At 42.5% G+C, this 19326-nt stretch overlaps 2 protein-coding genes across 3 annotated transcripts in view; both read right to left on the bottom strand.

The window, feature by feature from the left end:
• LOC139532230 (nck-associated protein 5-like) overlaps positions 1-1268 on the bottom strand; it is a 160826-nt gene extending 159558 nt beyond the window's left edge. For both annotated transcript variants that reach the window (XM_071329592.1, XM_071329599.1), the window contains exon 1: positions 1083-1268. In XM_071329592.1, coding sequence (XP_071185693.1) covers positions 1083-1189 — 107 coding nt within the window. In that variant the 5' untranslated portion in view covers positions 1190-1268. The remainder of the gene's footprint in view (positions 1-1082) is intronic.
• A 12831-nt stretch (positions 1269-14099) lies between these two features.
• LOC139532237 (glycerol-3-phosphate dehydrogenase [NAD(+)], cytoplasmic-like) lies at positions 14100-19312 on the bottom strand. The gene is made up of 8 exons (XM_071329611.1): positions 18804-19312; positions 18287-18464; positions 16520-16660; positions 16084-16222; positions 15846-15958; positions 15375-15608; positions 15106-15212; positions 14100-14696 (listed from the first exon to the last, which is right to left on the bottom strand). Exons 1-8 carry the CDS (start codon positions 18842-18844, stop codon positions 14600-14602), a joined length of 1050 nt encoding a protein of 349 aa, XP_071185712.1. The 5' UTR covers positions 18845-19312; the 3' UTR covers positions 14100-14599.
• Positions 19313-19326: the final 14 nt, after the last annotated feature.

The following is a 19326-nucleotide window of genomic DNA, read 5'->3' as shown; positions in this document are numbered from 1 at the left end:
ACTACTGCATTAAACACGACATAGGGACACAATCTACTGTAACTACACTGACAGAAACGTAATTGACTTCTAATGAATATCCTTCATTTCTGCGACAGTGACACAGGACTTCAAACTCAAGAGGGTGCGCTCATTGCTTGTCTGCGGAAGGAAAATGTGGTACGCCACTGCACACAAGTTCATTAGAGTTGCTTGGGTTTAAACGTTTTATCAAAACAATGAGCATAACGTCATCTAGCTCATCAGGGATTCGATGCTGCAGAAACACATTTCCCTCCACCGATCACACCCCAAACACAGGCCCTTAGGAACCTTATTACATCCTGAAACAAATCAGATGGGTTTCCTGCCTTAGGGCCAGCGCTGGGTTCAAATAGTGTTGGAAATCATTTCAAATACTTTAGCCGGTGCTTGATGAGATTTCCTGATGCAATGGAACCAACATAAAAGTCCCACCCACCACCTGGCACTCCAGGCAGACTGAAGCAAATGCTCCAAGTGTTTGAACGATTTTAATAGGATTTGAACCCAGGTCTGCTTGGGACATTCAATCACAATGTCCAGCATGTGTAGCCTAGCCCTAGCTGCCCTGCTGACAGGAACATGACTGGGCTGCGGTCTGTCTCTCTCATCATGGCAGCTGGTTAGGAAAAGAGACAGAAAAACACTAAAGTCCAAAGGGACACTGCATGTATCTCACCAAGCTGAGAGAGCACAGGAATCTTCCAAGCCTTGTCTAAATAAATACATAAGTTATGTCTGCATTTGGAATGTGTGTAAGCAGTTTGATCCTGACCAGTTTGCATCTCTCTCTCTCTCTCTCTCTCTCTCTCTCTCTCTCTCTCTCTCTCTCTCTCTCTCTCTCTCTCGCGCACACAGACAGATACACATTTGACTGTCTGAGAAACAGCCTTGAGTTTTAATGCAATGAACTATCCATATTCTTACTGAATCTCACTTCAAAGAAAATGCACCATATCGCCCTGAGACAACTCTTAGAAAGCAAGTTTGAACTGCGCCCAGCCAGTTACCCATGGCCCTGTGTGTCCGTGTCAGAAAACGAGCATGCATCTATAACTTACGTCTTGCCTGGCAAATCCTCTGCTTCACTCAACAGGTTGGCAGCAGCCTCTGATAAGTCTACGTCAGACAGTAACATGGAATTCCCTTTGAAGGTGGCTGAAAACATGCTCCTTTGGTAAATTCCCAGTGAGGAGTAGCAGTAACAGGGGAGGCACTGAGTTTACACACACTCACTCTAGCTTGCCAGACTGGTGCTCTGCAAACACCCTGCTACTTGTAACGAGGGAGGGAGGAGGGAGGGAGGGGGGGAAGAAGTTCCACATTACATCATGTGCAGCTGTTGACAGATCAGTGTTTATTAACTAACTGTCAGGAGCCATGGGATCTGTTGCTGCAGGATTCACACCCCGGCTTGCCACACACACTCGCACGCGCGCACACACACATGTGAGACCAAACGAGCGCACCAGTGGAGGCTGCTGAGGGGAGGACGGCTCCTAAAAATGGCTGGAACGGAGCGAATGGAATGGCATCAGACATCTGGAAAGCATGTGTTTGATGTGTTTGATGCCATCCTGCTCCAGCCAATACCACGAGCCCGTTCTCCCCAGTTAAGGTGCCACCAGCCTCCTGTGGTGCGCACACACACTTGCACGCAGACAGGCAAGCACATGCATGCATGTAGGTGGGCCTACACACACATAGAGTAACAGACACTAACTCACGTGCACATGCTAATGGCACATAATATAACAAACAACTTCACAACCCTTCTGACAGACGGTAATTACACGCTAACAGGATGATGCTGAGACTATGATTGATCACCTTTAAAAGTATGCCACACCAAAAATGATTTATTGCGATGTTAAAGAAACCACACAAATCAAATTTTATGTCACAGTCTTCGTAAACAAGAGGTGTAGACTAACAGTGAACTGCCTACTTAACTCTATGCACAATAACTATTTTTAACAATTTCCACAGAAAATTCTTTGTAAAGTTTGGTAACAGAATAACGGTAAAATCTCTCTCTGTTTTTTGTGTGAAACAGTTTTTGGATTAACACCCGGTAACAGAATGACATCCTGGGTCCCTGATCTGTACTATACAGAAATGTATGATTATAAATGTCACTCTCTTCATGCTGATGTATCCTGAATAGACACAAAGGTAGAACCAGGGATATCACCCTTTGCATGTTTAGGTATTATTCTACACACTGGCTATAATTCTAATGTGCTCCGCCCCCAAACAAGACCAATTGAATCTGTACCAATCACAGATGTTTATGTTTCGCAAGTTTGGACATCACAGTACAGCACAGTTGAGTAGAGAATAGTATAGTACAGTAGAGCATAGTTCAGTATAGTACAGTGATAGTTAAATAAAAATAAAACAATACAGTAAATGATCATGTACTCTACTCTAGTGTGCTCTACTGTACAGTACTAAACTCTACTGTACAGTAAGGTACAGTACTGTGTTGTACTGACCTCTACTCTACTCTACTTTACTTTACTTTGACCACCACGCGACAGAAAGAGAAAGAAAACAGTTATGAGCTGAACATAACAGTTTGCCAGTGGAAGAGAAGACAGTAGCAGGTGACCCAACAGTGGTTCATGACTACTATAAATTCCCATTGTAGACAATTCAGTTTCAGTCATTCTGTTACGGATTTTTTTGGTCATCTTGTTACCGATTTGGTAACAGAATGAAGCAATTTAAATCACTTAATAAATCATTGTAAAGGGGATTTTCAGGTGAACAAAAGAGTAGAGCAGTCGCAGATATAGTCAACCATAAATCATTTCAGGTTAAATTATAAGTTGCAACAGGGAGACACCTCCAGCACACAAGCAGAGAAAATGTCTCTGCTACACACACGCGCAAACAAACTCAAGAGCCAAAGTGCTGGAGTACTGAGCCAAATCAACAAAAACGGTGTTCCTGCGCAAAATACTTTCGGACCTCACTGTATATGTTAATCAGACAGTACCAAAATGCTCTGTAAACACCATCCCGAGAGGCTGTGAGGAAGACAACATCAGCAGCAACAGAATCACGCCATGTTACAGATAAATTATAAGTGTGCCGCCAATCAGCATCAACGGATATCAGATAATATGTAAAATACAGCATCAAGTCTAGTGATCATCAACCCGTGACACAAATGAGTGTCACAAATACAACACTTTAAAAGCATGTGTATGACAGACAGGGAAAACATATAAATATGTTTTGTGTTCATTGTGTTAATTACTCCGAACGGAATATGAACTTTATTCATCTTAAATATTCCCCATTACGATCATAAACCAAATGACTAATTGGTAGGTCTACCTTTACTTGTTAATTCTGTGAGCTTTCATTATCCGCCGTCCTCATGAGGGAGAAAAATTTGAAAATGTCTTTAAGATACAGTGCCTTCGGAAAGTATTCAGACCCCTTGACTTTTTCCACATTTGGTTACGTTACAGCCTTATTCAAAAATGTCCTCAGCAATCTACACACAATACCCCATAATAACAAAGCCAAAACAGGTTTTTGGAATTTTTGCAAATGTTTAAAAAAAAAAAATCTACATAAGTATTCAGACCCTTTGCCATGAGACTTGAAATTGAGCTGAGGTGCATCCTGTTTCCATTGATCATCCTTGAGATGTTTCTACAACTTGATTGGAGTCCACCTATGGTAAATTCAATTGATTGCACATGATTTGGAAAGGCACACACCTGTCTATATAAGCTCCCACTGTTGACAGTGCATGTCAGAGCAAAAACCAAGCCATGACGTCAAAGGAATTGTCTATAGAGCTCCGAGACAGGATTGTGTCAAGACACAGATCTGGGGAAGGGTTCCAAAAAACCACCAAGACCCTTCCTAGAGCTGGCTGCCTGGCCAAACTGAATAATCGTGGGAGAACGGCCTTGGTCAGGGAGGTGACCTAAAACCCGATGGTCACTCTGACAGAGCTCTAGAGTTCCTCTGTGGAGATGGGAGAACCTTCCAGAAGGACAACATTGCTGCAGCACTGCACCAATCAGGCCTTTATGGTAGTGGCCAGACAGAAGCCACTTCTCAGTAAAAGGCAGATGACAGCCCGCTTGGAGTTTGCCAAAAGGCACCTAAAGTCTCTCCAACCATGACAAAGAAGATTCTAGTCTGATGAAATTAAGATGGAACTCATTGGCCTAAATGCCAAGCGTCACGTCTGGAGGAAACCTGGCACCATCCCTACAGTGAAGCATGGTGGTGGAAGCTTCATGCTTTGGGGATGTTTTTCATGGCAGGGTCTGGGAGCCTAGTCAGGATTGAGGGAAAGATTAACGGAGCAAAGTACAGAGAGATCCTTGATAAAAACCTGCTCCAGAGCGCTCAGGACCTCAGACTGGGGCGAAGGTTCACCTTCCAACAGGACAACAACCCTACGCACACAGCCAGACCAAAGCAGGAGTCTCTGAATGTTCTTGAGTGGCCCAGCCAGAGCCTGGACTTACACTATTGTTCAAAAGTTTGGGGTCACTTAGAAATGTCCTTGTTTTTGAAAAAAAAGCTAATGTTTTGTCCATTAAAATAACATCAAATTGATCATAAATACAGTGTAGACACTGTTAATGTTGTAAATGGCTATTGTAGCTGGATTTTTTTTACAGAAAATCTACATAGACGGACAGAGGCCCATTATCAGCAATCATCACTCCTGTGTTCCAATGGCACGTTGTGTTAGCTAATCCAAGTTTATAATTTTAAAAGGCTAATTGATCATTAGAAAACCCTTTTGCATTTTATAATAGCACAGCTGAAAACTGTTGTTCTGATTAAAGAAGCAGTAAAACTGGCCTTCTTTAGACTAACTTCAACAATATTGTGTTTTGATGCATGTCTAATACCTTTTAAGACTTTTTCTGCTAGATGTTTTCTAAAACCCCTTTTCCATCCGTTTGACTAGAAACCTTTGCTTATGCCTAGTTTATATATGCCTTAATAAAATAATTATATAGGTTCATAGCTTTCATTTGACACCAATTTTTATGTGCTCCTATAAACTTCCCGTTACTGCTAATGGAGCTTTTACAAAGAAATGCCCACCAATTTGCACAGACTCGCCCATGTCACAAACAACCACATTTACCCAACTCCTATACACACACACAATTGTTATGTTCTTCTAACCTCATGGAGACCTACAATTCATTTCCATTCAAAATCCTATTTTCCCTAACCCCTAACCATAACCCTTACCCTAACCTTAACCCATAACCCATAACGCTAACCCAAACCCTAAACCTAACTACTAACCTCTAACCCTAATTCTAATTCTAACCCCTAAGTTTAAAATAGCGTTTGTCCTCATGGGGGAATTGTCCTTGCTTTACTGACCTTGTGGGGACTTTAGGGGATTTTAGGTCCCCACAAGGATAGAATAACCAACACACACACACACACATTATCTATGTTTGCAAATGCTATACTTCCGTCTCAAAAGCTCTGTTGGTTAGCTGACTTGAGTCTGTCTGACCAGCCAGCGTTACTATGTCTCTCTCAGGCTGTGGCAAACCAAGCAAGGCCCAGCTGCATTCCTTAAGCGTCTGGGCTTGGCGTAGACCCCAGTCTCTCAGAAGGTTTAAAGTGTTTATCTTTTTCTCTCTCTCTCTCATTTAAAGGGAGACACGTGACTCACAGCTTTACTGCCAACCAGATTTTTCTACTACCATGCTGATTGGAAACTACTGGTCTGGGCCATTATTCACAAACTCAAGAGAACTCTTAGTTGTGCTGATCTAGGATCAGTTTAGAAGTGCTGATCTAGGGTCAGTTTAGCCTTTTAGATCATGATGAGCTTGATTTTATGGACAGCACTCCTACTCTTAGACTATTTCTGAATATGGGGCCCAAAGGCTGTATGTCTCAAGTGTCTAAAAGTAGGAGTGCTGATCTAGGATCAGGATCCTCCCTGTCCATATAACAGTAATCAATATGATCCAAAAGACAAAACAGATCCTAGATTAGCACTCCTACTGTTTAGATAGAAGCCCTTGAGCCATATTCATTAAGTGTCTCAGAGTAGGAGTGCTGATCTCGGATCAGTTTTGCCTTTTGGATCAACATTTATTCGTTTCAATTTTGACAAGGAGGGGATCCTGGATCAGCACTCCTACTCTTAAGACTAAATATTTCCAAATAAGGACCCCGGTCTGCTTTTCATTGGGGCTCCCCACAAAATGTTTGCTTCTTAACACTTTAAGCATTCCTCACCACAGACCCAGAGTAAAGTAGACAAGGGGCACACTGACAGAAACCATCAGACCGGTCACGTCACCCACTGTTTGTCATCGCAGTCGGCGATCACAAATGCACCGATTCAGCCTCTCTAAATGCCTCTGTTGCATTCCTTATGGCCACAAATGCATTTTTCAAAAGACTCCACACTGTTTTCGCATTCCTCCTCTCGTAGCTCATTGCATTGCTGTGCTGTTTGGCAAGAGACGTCTAGGAGACCCGTGACATTGCCTGTCAAAGCGAGGCTGAGTTGTTTACCCCCAAAATTGGCGTGGTGCTTTGTTGTTGTTTGTATCCCAGATTGCCCCTTTATACAATGGGTCTTATATCATAAGGCAACTACATAAGTGTAGTCTACAACTGGTCAGATGAGAGTGTAGTCTACAGCTGGTGAGAAGAGGTGTAGTCGACTCCTTGAGAATTTAATTTGGAAAGCCTCAAATGATACATAATGTCAAAAACATTAGTTGGCTATGATAAGCCTTCTTGGATAAATCTAATCAGAATAACAGTATTAATCAATTTGCTCAAATGCTAGTACACAAACCACTTGTGAAGACGCACTCCATTATCTTCGAACTGACATTTGAACATGCAAATTCAATCTATTCTACTCAATCTAATCTAATTCATTGGATACATGTGGCAGTCTGTCTCATAAAAAAATATAGCATTTTTGTGCAATCAAACGTATTGACATTTCTCAGTTTCAACCTGGAAAGAGTATCTCTCTCCTCGTGACGTCTAACACTTCACTGTGGCTGGCTGCACGACCTGAGAGGCTACTGACAAGGTAATCATGCACAAAATATATGGCTTGGCCCATGGCTAGAACCCATACATTGGAGGGAAGACCTTAAACTGTTGGGGGTTAAGGGTCAGATCCTTTGAGGGCGACTGAGGAAACGATTGCCAAGGAGTAGAGGGGTGTAAGAGTTCCTCCCTCTACTGAAGAGGAAGAAAGCTTTAAAGATCATTCCTCTTCTAACCTCTTCTCCTTTATATGCAGTGATCTGAAAGAACTGACCAGGGGTGTAATCATTACTCCAAACAGTTGCAAAACTGAACGGAACGTTTTGCCCCAGGTGAAAACCAGCCTAATGACGAGATTCCACCCTATAATTTTTTACCTGGGCCATGTTCAGCAAGTAAACATTGTGAAACATTGCACATAGAAATACCATGAATAGAGCTCCCATGATTCCTTGTTCTACGTGCCAGAGGCATGTTTGTTGTACATTTGTATTGTGTCCTGCTGAACGTGGCCCTGTAGTTTTTTCCATTCAGTGTGGATGAAGGGAAGGAGCCAACGACAGGATACATTTTATGACAAATAGCCTGTGTTTTCTTTAAATGATATCAAAGTCGGGCCTCCGGAGTTGCGCAGTGGTCTAAGGAACTGCATCGCAGTGCTAGCTGTGCCACTAGAGATTCTGGGTTCGGGTCCAGGCTCTGTCACAGCCGGTGCCTGAATGGGTTGTGTTTCAGACGATGCATGGCTCTTGACCTTCGCCTCTCCCAAGTCCGTTCGGTAGCTGCAGCGATGAGACAAGACTGTAACTACCAATTGGATACCATGAAAAAGGGGTAATAAAATATTATGTCAAAGTCACTCTGACAATAGGTTGCCACCGCCAGACTTACCATTACTGCTCTTTGGCTGTACTAACGTAGTTTGAGGGTTCTTCATAAGGTGGATTGATGACTCTCTATGTTGACAACACTGGATGGAGACAGATTACACTTTTACTCTTTACTCGTTTGATTTCTCTTTTACTCATGAACGGACTACATTCACAGAAATGTCACTTCAAGTACTTCCTGTTCTCAACATCTAACCAATCAGAACAGAGAAAAGTAGTTGCTAGGTAGATCATCAATTACTATTAAAATTCAAATCCACTGATTCACCATATTTTGGAACTACAAAACATTGACAAATGATAATATCTCTTCACGACATAATTATACACCAGTGTTATGTGGTGAACAATGTTACAAACAAAATGTTTCTCAAAAGCTCTTTCATATCTGGTCTGCTTTGAGTCATATTGGCTAAGATAGGTAGAGGCCTGTGAGCCATAAAAAAAGCCTATTGCAAAGACTACAGAGACTATTGTAGAGAGTAATGTCAGCAGTTTCAAATCCAGAACATTCTAAACCTATTAAATGTGGAATGCAGTTTCTAGTAGAGAGAGACTTACAAAAGAAGATGAGGCAAATACTCAACGTTAAGTGTGCCATTGCAGTTTTACTTATTTATGGATTTATAGTTATTAGCAAATGAATGTTGAGCTATCGCCTATTGTTTTGTGAGTGTACTTAGCAGTACTTTGACTGTAATTGCTTTCTAACAAGGTTTTAAATAGGATAGAACACGTATATCTGGCCTATAGCCCTAAGTGATTTTCACCCTGCACTTTCCAGTAAGAGAGCAATACCTCACATACAGTATCTAAAGTCATAAACTGTTCTCTCAGCTACCGCACGGCAAGCGGTACAGATGCACCAAATCTGGAACCAACAGGACCTTGAACCGCTTCTACCTCCAAGACTACTAAATAGTTGACCAAATACCTACCCGGACTATCTACATTGACCCTTTTTGCACTGACTCTTTTGACTCTACTGTTAGTTATCTATCCTATTGCCTAGTCACTTTATCCCTACCTATATGTACATATTTACTTCAGTTACCTCGTACCCCTGGACATCGACTCAGTACTGGTCCCCCGTGTATATAGCCAATTATCGTTACTCATTATGTATTTATTCCTTGTTATTATTTTTCTATATTTTTCTCTCTGCATTGTTCGGAAAGGCTTACTGTTAGTCTACACCTCTTGTTTACGAAGCGTGTGACAAATACCATTTCATTTATTTAATAACCAGTTTGGGACACTGGGGAGGAGCAATGTTGGACTTCTATGGTCAGATACCCATACATTTAGCCTACTCTCATCGTTACATGTCATCATTGTCGTGATGATGAAATATCTACTTTTCATTGTTTTCAGTGCGGACCAGCTTTCACCAGACATTCCTCCTTCCTGTTTTCTTTGCACTGATGATTAGCAAGAGGTTGGAGCTAGTCCATGGGGTGAGCTATAGGCGACAAAATTTTACTCTGCAGCAAATGCATACTATAGTGCACCATACTGAAACAACCAAAGCTCTTCTCAAACACTCTCAGACAGATTCATGTTTGAAAGATATTTCCATTCTCCTTTCTGCCATAACGTATTACGTGATGCAATGGAATGGCAAATCTATATCTTGATACAATCATATACAATCCAATGTCTGGAATTCATAAAGATGAAGAGTTGGCCAAGTCTCTGTGAAAGATATTGTTAGAGAATTCCCATAGTTAACCAGAACACTACCCTTTGGAATTCCCAGCTGCATCTGGGAGTTAAATCTGCTTGCTCATAAAGCAGTCAGTCCTACAGCTTCCATACCAACACTGAGATAAATATGACTTTTAATTATCCAGGCATCTGGTTAATGGTAAAAGCGTATGTGTTTTGTTTCTTCTTAGAACAAATATTAAAACAAGCAAACTCAATGCTATTGTGTGTCCCTATACATGTAAAGGTAAAACTGTTTTGATAACATCATAAAACATCATAAAAGAAGAATGTAATGATGAAGGGAAATCTACTATCCAATACAAATCCAACCAAAAATGTTAGCTGGAACTGAAGCATGGTTCTATCTGAGACAGTGTAGCTCCCAGTGTAGTGAGATGACTGGGGAGTGTAGAGGCAGTCTGTCTGCTGAAACGTGCTCAGTGTCGAGGCAGTCTCTGAGGGCATCCCAAATGGCACCCTATTCCCTCAAATGGCACCCTATTCCCTTTATAGTGCACTGCTTTTGACCAGGGGTTTTATTTTAATCCCCATTAGCTGTTGCGAAAGCAGAAGCTACTCTACTCATATAACATGACATAATACAGAAAATGAATAGACAAGAACAGATCTAAATATACAAGCCTCTGGTTAAAAGTACTGCAATACAGGGGAAAGGGTTCCATTTGGGACATAGATTCTGTGTCTACTGAAATGTTTTTGCTCAGAGGAACACTAAGTGGATTCATGCATCGCCCCATGCTACAATGACATGTTGGAATGTCCAAGCCATGTTATTTGCAGTCCCACTGGGAATAAAGAAATGTCCCTTTTCACATCAGCAGCTTGAAGAGAGGCCCTTTATATGGCAATCAACATTCATGAGCTACAAAGGGAATCCGTAGATAAATAAATTGTCCACATCTTGAAATGTTAAGCTCACTGATTCTAGCAACTCTTGCTTCTCAGGAGATGAACAGAGATGCCGGTGAACCAAGGCACAAAATGTAGAATAAAAACATTACCAAGCTATACAACTCTGCCCTCCCTGATGTTTTCAGAGACAGTCCACTGTCATTTGGAGTGATAAGTCATCCATTTGTTTTTGAAACTGCATCAAAATCAACAAATCAACAGTAAAAGTCAACATACTTAAAACAAAATGATATTGCCTCTTTTGTCCAGTCTTCAGGTAAGCTTCCTTTCTTCTTCCTGTCCCCAACCGGCCTTGTCTATCCCCAGCGTGTGGATGGGTATCCAGTCCAGGCTAGTGTGGTTAGGAATTGTCAACTGTTCCTCCCAAGGCTGCCTGAGGTGAGGGGGGAGGAGGCCTAAACAAATGTGCTTGTGTTCACCCTCGATGGTTTGTATGTAGCCAACACCACCACACCACAGCCGGGCTCCTAGCCAAGGCCCTACCTCTCCTTCCACAAATGGCAAAAGGCCGTCATAAAAACGGACCAGTTCCCGCCACAAATACACACCCACTCCTTGTACTTTATCATTTCCTCAGAGTGCTAGGCCAACACAAAGGAGGGCCGTTGTGAGGCGTGGTGTGATGAGATGCCCCCAGAAAGACTACGTTATGCCCCTGTGAATGTGCATGGGGTAGGCTAGGGTGGGTGCAGATGAAGGGTAGGGCAGGGTGGAGGGAGGTGTGTGTGTGTGTGTGTGTGTGTGTGTGTGTGTGTGTGTGTGTGTGTGTGTGTGTGTGTGTGTGTGTGTGTGTGTGTGTGTGTGTGTGTGCCCTGCGACTGAACCTCAGCTCCCTGCGCCATTATGCCATGTTTGCCCTGTGAGACTGGCAGCTGGGGCGAGGACAAGGCATTTTTGTCTGTTTTATTTTCCTATGAGGGCCCTGGGACAGGGAGGGAGCGCTGATGATGAGGGCCCATTCGGCTGGCATTGACATGTAAAGAGACTGTGTCAGTGACAGCTGAGGAGATCAGGCCCTGTAATTAGCTGTGTGTGTACAGAGAGGATGTAGGATGGGCCGTTGCTTCCCCCTCTCCCCCACCCTTTGACATTCAGCATCACTGATCATATTCTGAAAAACAGACAAACTGGGTATAGCAGACCTGGATTCCACTAGTGTTAGTTTTCTTTCAAATACTTAGGCCCAATCAAACTGAAATGCCAGGTACAGTAATACTATAATTAAGCAATAAGGCATGAGGGGGTGTGGTATATGGCCAATATACCACGTGGTATATGGCCAATATACCACAAACCCCCGAGGTGCCTTATTGCTATTACAAACTGGTTATCAATGTAATTAGAGCAGTAAAAATAAATGTTTTGTCATGCCCGTGGTATACGGTCTGATATACCACGGCTGTCAGCCAATCAGCATTCAGGGCTCTAACCACCCAGTTTATAATATAACAATATATGCCATTTAGCAGACGCTTTTATCCAAAGCGACTTAGTCATGCGTGCATACATTTTACATATAGGGTACAGGTTTGCACTACTCCTTTGCTTCCATCGCACTGTGTTCGATGAAGTACCAGTGAAAAAATCTAATATTTGAAAGAAAATAGATCCTATTTGAACACAGGTTATATAGCTTACCGAGCAAGATATTCTAGTCTGTGTGGGATTTCACGCAGAACTAGAATTATACGACTGTTATAAATATAAGGTTGTGAGAGCCAGGTGGTTGGGGCCTGGGGTGGCCCATATAGAGCCTGCAAGGCCTGGGGAAACGTTTGGAGGAGGAACACTGACAGAACCATCCATGTGAGACACAGGTGCGATCAACCAACAGCGAAAAACTCACCCCACCTCATTACACGCAGTAAATCACAGCGAACACTGTTTGTTGAAACTCAATATTGCAAAATGTTGAGTTAATCCTCATGTAATGACAGCCTTGATTTGTTGGTGCTGTAACAGAGGTGGTTCAGAACCACACTGGTTAAATGAGGAACCTTTGCCTGAGACTTGACAACTTGCGTTAGTACCTCAAACTAATGCCTAGGCTTTAGCTAAGCGGGCTAACACAGTCTCGTGTCACCCAGCAGAGCCAGGTTTGAACCCAAGTCAGTCGCACTGTCAACTTGTACTGCTATAATTGGATAAGTAGATATATTTGTCAGCCGCATGCAGACTCAGTGATATCTCAACCATGAACTATCCAGACCTCACACTCTTGTTTTGCTCACTTTCGACCTCCTAAGTCCAAGACTCACTCTCTCTCACAATGGGACAGTGTTGTGTAGGGACTAGTTGGCCTCAGTGCAGTTACCATGGTGAATAAGCTGCTCTTTCAAGCCCAGGACTGAAGGTGCACATCTTCTCTTTGTGACAGAGGATCAGGGTCCCAACCTGCACAAGGCTCTCACTGTCTCACATCAAAACACTGATGACACTTCAGCTGGAGGTGAAGGGGAGCCTACCTTCTGGAAGACCCCACACAGGTCCTCTCCTGGGGCCCCATGTCCCACGGGAAACAGGGGCGGACAGGGTGCCTCAACCTGGGCCTTTGCCATCTCCGTGGCCCCCTGCCTTCCGTTGGGCCCTTTGATGTACAGGGATGTGTGGGATCTGGGGCAGCCCGTCTGTGGAGCTGTCAACCAGAAGAGAGGCCTCCTCCTCGTCGGGTTACCCAGGAAAGAGTGAACCATGGCTGGACACGGTCGTGGCTACGGACAAGGTGGAAGCGTGGAGGGATGGATGGAAGCATCAAGGTCCCTCTGATCTGATGGGACAGTCAAAGGCCTAGCTGATTACTCGCTATCCCACTAAGCCTCTGTTCTTCTCACTGTGATACAGCCAGAAGAGATGGAGAGACAAGGGCCACGATAGTTCTTTAATCCTGGGTCTGATATGGTTGTGTCACAGAAGACTCCAGGGAATGGGTTTGTGGAATATCTGTACAACATTTACATCTGTGTTCTCTAGGATAAGTAGGCCATCTTTGAAGTGAAGGCAAGAACTAGATAAATGTAATTGTTATGAAAAGCTGATTTAAATCAGTTAAACATAAGCAATCCTTCTTTCATCAGGGGAACATCTAATTAAAATAAATATGGTCTTTCATTTTCTTTCAAAACATCTGCACGGACAACATTAGACAATCAAATAAACGTATCTTTGTTATTCCTCCCTCATCTTAACTATTTCAAACTGTATTGTTCACTGTTATCCTCTGAAAGGATTTCAAAGTTAAAAAGGGCAAGTGACATCAATTTCTTTTTTTATTTATTTAACTAGGCAAGTCAGTTAAGAACAAATTCTTATTTACAATGACGGCCTAACAGTGGGTTTAGGGGCAGAATGACAGATTTTTACCTTGTCACCTCTGGGATTCTATCTAGCAACCTTTCGGTTACTGGTCCAACGCGCTAACCAATAGGCTACCTCCCGCCCCAATGCAGCTAGAGTAAGTGTGCCCCCATGTGACAAGATGAAGTGAAACAAAAGAGTCACAATACATTTGTTTTTCACTCAAAATTATTATTTTGAGAATAATTGTTCCACAAATTGTAAAATTGTTAAATGAATAGAAAACATTTTTGTAACCAACAAAGATTACTTTACATTGTCAAGTGTAGTTAGTTTAGTTGATAAGCTGACACACAATCAAAACATAAAAACATTTGAACATGCGACAAAGTACGTTAAGTAGTGGTTCTTCAGACTTAGTATCAAATGATAAGGAATATTTAGTGGTTACAGTTACATTTTTAGGTAGTTACAGTGTAATGAATAAACATTTATGCAGCACTGCTGCCCTCTGATGGTATGATGGTGCTACTGGAAGTGGCTCCGGGGGTGAAGTTGCCCTATAGGTACAGATCTAGGATCAGCTTCCCCTCTCCAATCCCAACCTAACCATAGGGGAATGCAAAACTGACAAGATCAGCATCTAGGGGCAACTTCACTCTACACCATTGGAGGAGCTGCAGGTTCCATGGCTGCAGGTTCCAGAGTGATCACATATGTTCAGGGTGGCTCTGCAGACATGTGATAAACTCCTGCACAGCTTTTCCCTCAAAGCAGATCTGGTACACAGAGGCAAACAACGGAAACCTACAAGACAAAACATTGCACTAAATCTCAATGCAGCAAGAGGTGGTTCCATTAGCAGCACTCACACATTTGTTGAGGAGAGCTTCAGTTCCTATTTGCAGCTAATTTGATGAAAATGTATGTGGTGAATGAGTAGAGGAATATTGGAGGAACATTTGCAAGTCATTAAATGTATTGAAGGTAGGCTCAGCGATGCGCGAAGTAAACTTTAAAAAAAATCAGGCCACAATTTCCACAAGAGCGTTGAAGCATGAGGCTAAACTTCTTCACTATTTTGAACCCATAGCCATCATGTTGTAGTAGCGTGAAGCAGGAACAGTGCACATACGCAGATACTCTGTGTGACTGTGTGAGAGCAAGCAAAGTCATATCGCTGAGTCTCACTTTAAGGTGAAAGATCTGTACTCACTTGCTGATCATGTCTCTCTTCTTGAGAATTTTGAACACCTCAGCGGAGGTTTGTGGGCCTTGGAGCTTCTGGCCATTGAGCATCTCAGCCTCTAGCTCTTCAATAGACTGGAAAGGTATGCAACATAGTTACTTAAAGCACACACACACAAGTTTCTTGAAGTGATGGATATTAATATCTTAACCGTTATCAACCTGACAAATAGGTTAAAAGTTGCACTGGTCACAGCACAGTCACATCCTTGAATCGCATTTGTCTAGATATGTCACCTTGGACGTCTTGGCGAAGGCCTCGGCCACCTTGCGGTTGCGCCCCCCGTAGCAGGTGGTGATCAGGTCGGCGACCCCACAGCTCTCCAGGAAGGTCACGGAGGAAACCTGGCCCTTACAGAACAGCTTGGTGAAGGCGATCATCTCCATCAGCCCCAGCCGGATCACTGCAGCCTTGGTGTTGTCCCCAAAGCCCAGACCGTCACAGAACCCAGCGCCCACCGCTACAATATTCTGGGAAGGAGAGAGTGGGTAAGGAATCATGAGTGTTATCTGCAGTTTTCTACTCTATTTCTATCAGCATTATGATTCATGATTTGTAAAAAAAAAAATAAAAAAAATAATTGACAATGTGAGCAAATAAAACAGAGGTGCAGTGCAGCGAAGCATAGGCCTCCTGTGAAAGTTACGTTCACGACGTAGCTAGATGGAGCGGAAGTTGTTCTCTTTGAGTTGAAATGTAAATTGTACCTTGAGAGCCCCACAGAGTTCTACGGTGTCACTCTCCTGCACCACGGTGATCCTGAAGTTGGGAGTCTGCAGCAGCTCTTTAAAGATATGTCCGTTTGCTTCGTTCTTAGCTCCTGTTCCGGTAGTGATAGAAAGTCAAGGTACACGTAACTGCATCCGCGGGAGTTGCAACGCAAGCCGAGGAGGACACGAAACATTACAGCACTATTCTAGATAATATTATGGAAAAATATTTTACCAATTGTGGTCTCACAGAACTTCTCATCAGCCACTTCGTTGGCAATGTTGGCCCCCATCAGGACGCTAACCTCGATTTCCAGTTTCTCACGGATGATGTCAGAGATGAGCTTCAAGCCCTCGGGGCCTTCATCGATGCCCTGAATAAGGACCAGGGCAGAAAAGAGATCTTAGGCTGCCTTCAAAGTCACTCATTTTGTAACATATACCCTAGTTACCAGCATTTGGGTGGCTGCATTTTTTTTAGACTAGGCTGCTGTTACATAATGAGTGTATAATCATAGCCATGATGATAAATTCATACAGCTGAGACTTTCCCTGAGTGATAAGAAGCCCGATATGAAGCCAGAGTAAAGTCAGACTTATACATTTTATAGATTTTAGCAATGTTTTTTTCTAAGTGAGAGCTGGTGTGAAAAAGAGCTAAATGACATTACTTTGATGAGGGATATCCCAATGGTTCCCTGTGTAAGATGAGGTTTCATCTGATCACATAGCCTCCCAATGAACTGATGTGGAATGACAAAGATCAGTATGCTGGCCCCTTTCACCGCTTCTGTGACTTCTGGAACAGCAACCTGGTAAATTGGAGCGGGAAAAGATAGCATGATACATTGTACTGTTCATGATGGATGTTACTGTGTAGTAGCATTTATCGTGAATCTACATTACGCAGTGGAGGAAGCTGAGGGGAGGACGGTTCATAATAATGGCTGGAACGGCGCAAATGGAATGGCATCAAACACGTAGAGACCATGGGTTTGATACCAATCCATTTTTTTCCTCTCCAGCCATTACCGCGATCCCGTCCTCCCCAATCAAGGTGCCACCAACCTCCTGTGATTACAATATGTTATGTGATGTTATTTTGTTACAGGGTCGTTTAAGGAATTGACAAAAGGGGCGGCTGGATACAATAACACCCACATTAAGTCTTGGCATAGTGGAAAGCAAGGCATGTCAGACTGGTAAGCCGTTCATAGAATGCCAACTACCTTAAGCATCTATTCATGAAGGTATATTCTGGCCGGGGGAGTTTTGTTAAGAGCCCCGACGCTCGTTCTGAACGTTAACATACATCACTTGCGGTACGGTTTTGGAAATATAAGGAAAGTATCTTTCATAGCAGCAAGAAATAATTTCCAAAAAACGTAAGTCTAAATTACTACACACCTTTTATAGTATGTCTGGGAATTTCCAGGGACCTCACAATACCATATTATCACGACATTTAGGTGCCAATACGATATGTATTGCGATTCTCACAATTCTATGTATTGCGATTCGATACTGTGATTTTATTGCGATTCGATGTCCAAACTGTTCACCGTAGCTGCAGAGGGACAAGCAAGAACATGAGAAAACGAGTTTGGATCGGTCAGGGAAATAAAAGTGCTGAAAACAAATTGTCTCCCTACTTAAAAAGATGGAGAACAAGCTAGGAAAAAAAGCTAAGGAAAAATACTGGACAACTAACAAAAAAATCATATTGCGATATTGTCAAAACTACATGATATTGTCAAAAATAATATCCTGATATGTAACTGTCTAGATTTCTTAACCCAGCACTATTTTATAAGGTTAGGGTTTGTGTTCCCATATGGCCATGTTACAGTGCTTCATTAAGGAAGACTAATGGAAGGCAGAGAAAACCACCTGTGCTAATTAGATATCTAGCGTGCTCGAACACCTGTGTGTAAGCGTAACTGGAAAGGAAGTGTAGTTTTGTCGTCTGGAGGAACACAGTTGGCATGATATTGATCCCATACTATGCATACACACAGCCCTATGGCTCAGTGCAAACCGATACAGTAAGTGTATCTTTTTTATATGAAAGATTATTTCTCACTGATATGAAAGATAATTCAATGTTTCAGAAACTGCATTGCATGCGATGATCATTGACGTTTCTGAACTTTAAAACAAAGATGGGGTTGTAGTTTTACACGGGCCCACCGGTAAACAGTGCTTAAAGCTGAGAACCCTAGGGATAAGGCAGAATGCCTTGGATTCTTGTGAACAACCCCAGACGGATATGTTATCATCTCTGTATAGGTCAAACTTCACTCATCTTATCTGTGTGTATCCTTTTACACAACCGCAAAGCATGTCCGGAGATAACGTTAACTCCAGCTGTATTGCCCAACTCAATGATTTGTAATCTTGAGACAAAAATCTAATATTAAACAAAACACAATACTAACCACATTTTTGGGAAGCTTGTGACCCGGTAGGTATTTGACGTTCTCATGCTCTGTGTTGATGATTTCTGTTAACTTTTTGCCATCGATCATCTCTTCAAACACCCACATGTTAACAATGGGGTCAAACCTGTTGGATCCCTTTGCATTGTGACCAACGATTTTGGCTATCGCAGAGCCCCTAGGAGATGATGAAAACGGATTAGATTGGAGGGCAATGGAATAACACCATTCATATTTTCAAAATCCCAGTCGCAAAATGAACAACATGCTAAATATATCTTGGGGGTACCATAACCAGATTATAACAGTACACGGAATGGCTTGCATATCCCCAAGCCTACATTCAATGAATGTAAATCAAACTTCTATTTTTGATCTTCTATGAAACTACATGCAAGTTGTCAATTTAGCCAAATATCAGCACTTAGTTGGCTACATTATGAATCAATGAGTGGAACTCATGATACAATTCTGTCGAATGCAGGCACATAAAAATAGAGAAAGCCCATAAATATACCAGTTTCCAGATCCAACGATGCACACTTTCTTAGCAGGCATTTTTAAGGTAGAGTAGCAGCCACGATTCCTTGAACAGTGTTAAGGGATCAGTAAAATGCCGTGTTTATAACCATGTCCATAACTTCCTTACACGCCCTAGTCGTGTGGGCAGCACATTATTATTAGCACACCGCCCTTTGACCCTGTATATAAAAGAAGGGAAAGGTTTGTACAGGTTAGATAACAGTAGGGTTATTCTGGGTGTGCCACCACGACGAACCTGTCATGACAAGTATGGAGATACATTTATCCATGGAGAAAGTCCTATAATTTTCTCGATTTGCCGAGCTCGGGGAGATACAAAATTCTCAGTTTGTCATGCAACACGACTGAAATATATGCCGACGGTAGCTCGATGGGGTATGTGCAGGATATATTTGAAGACGTGTTCTATTTCTACAACTGCAACCTATTTTGACAAACTTTGTATGCCACAAATGTCCCTATTGTTTTGCCAATGCGGAAGTCCTTTCATGGAATTG

Source organism: Salvelinus alpinus, chromosome 10 (assembly GCF_045679555.1).
Source record: "Salvelinus alpinus chromosome 10, SLU_Salpinus.1, whole genome shotgun sequence".
Lineage (NCBI taxonomy): Eukaryota > Metazoa > Chordata > Actinopteri > Salmoniformes > Salmonidae > Salvelinus > Salvelinus alpinus.
This window is presented reverse-complemented; position numbering and strand designations above follow the sequence as displayed.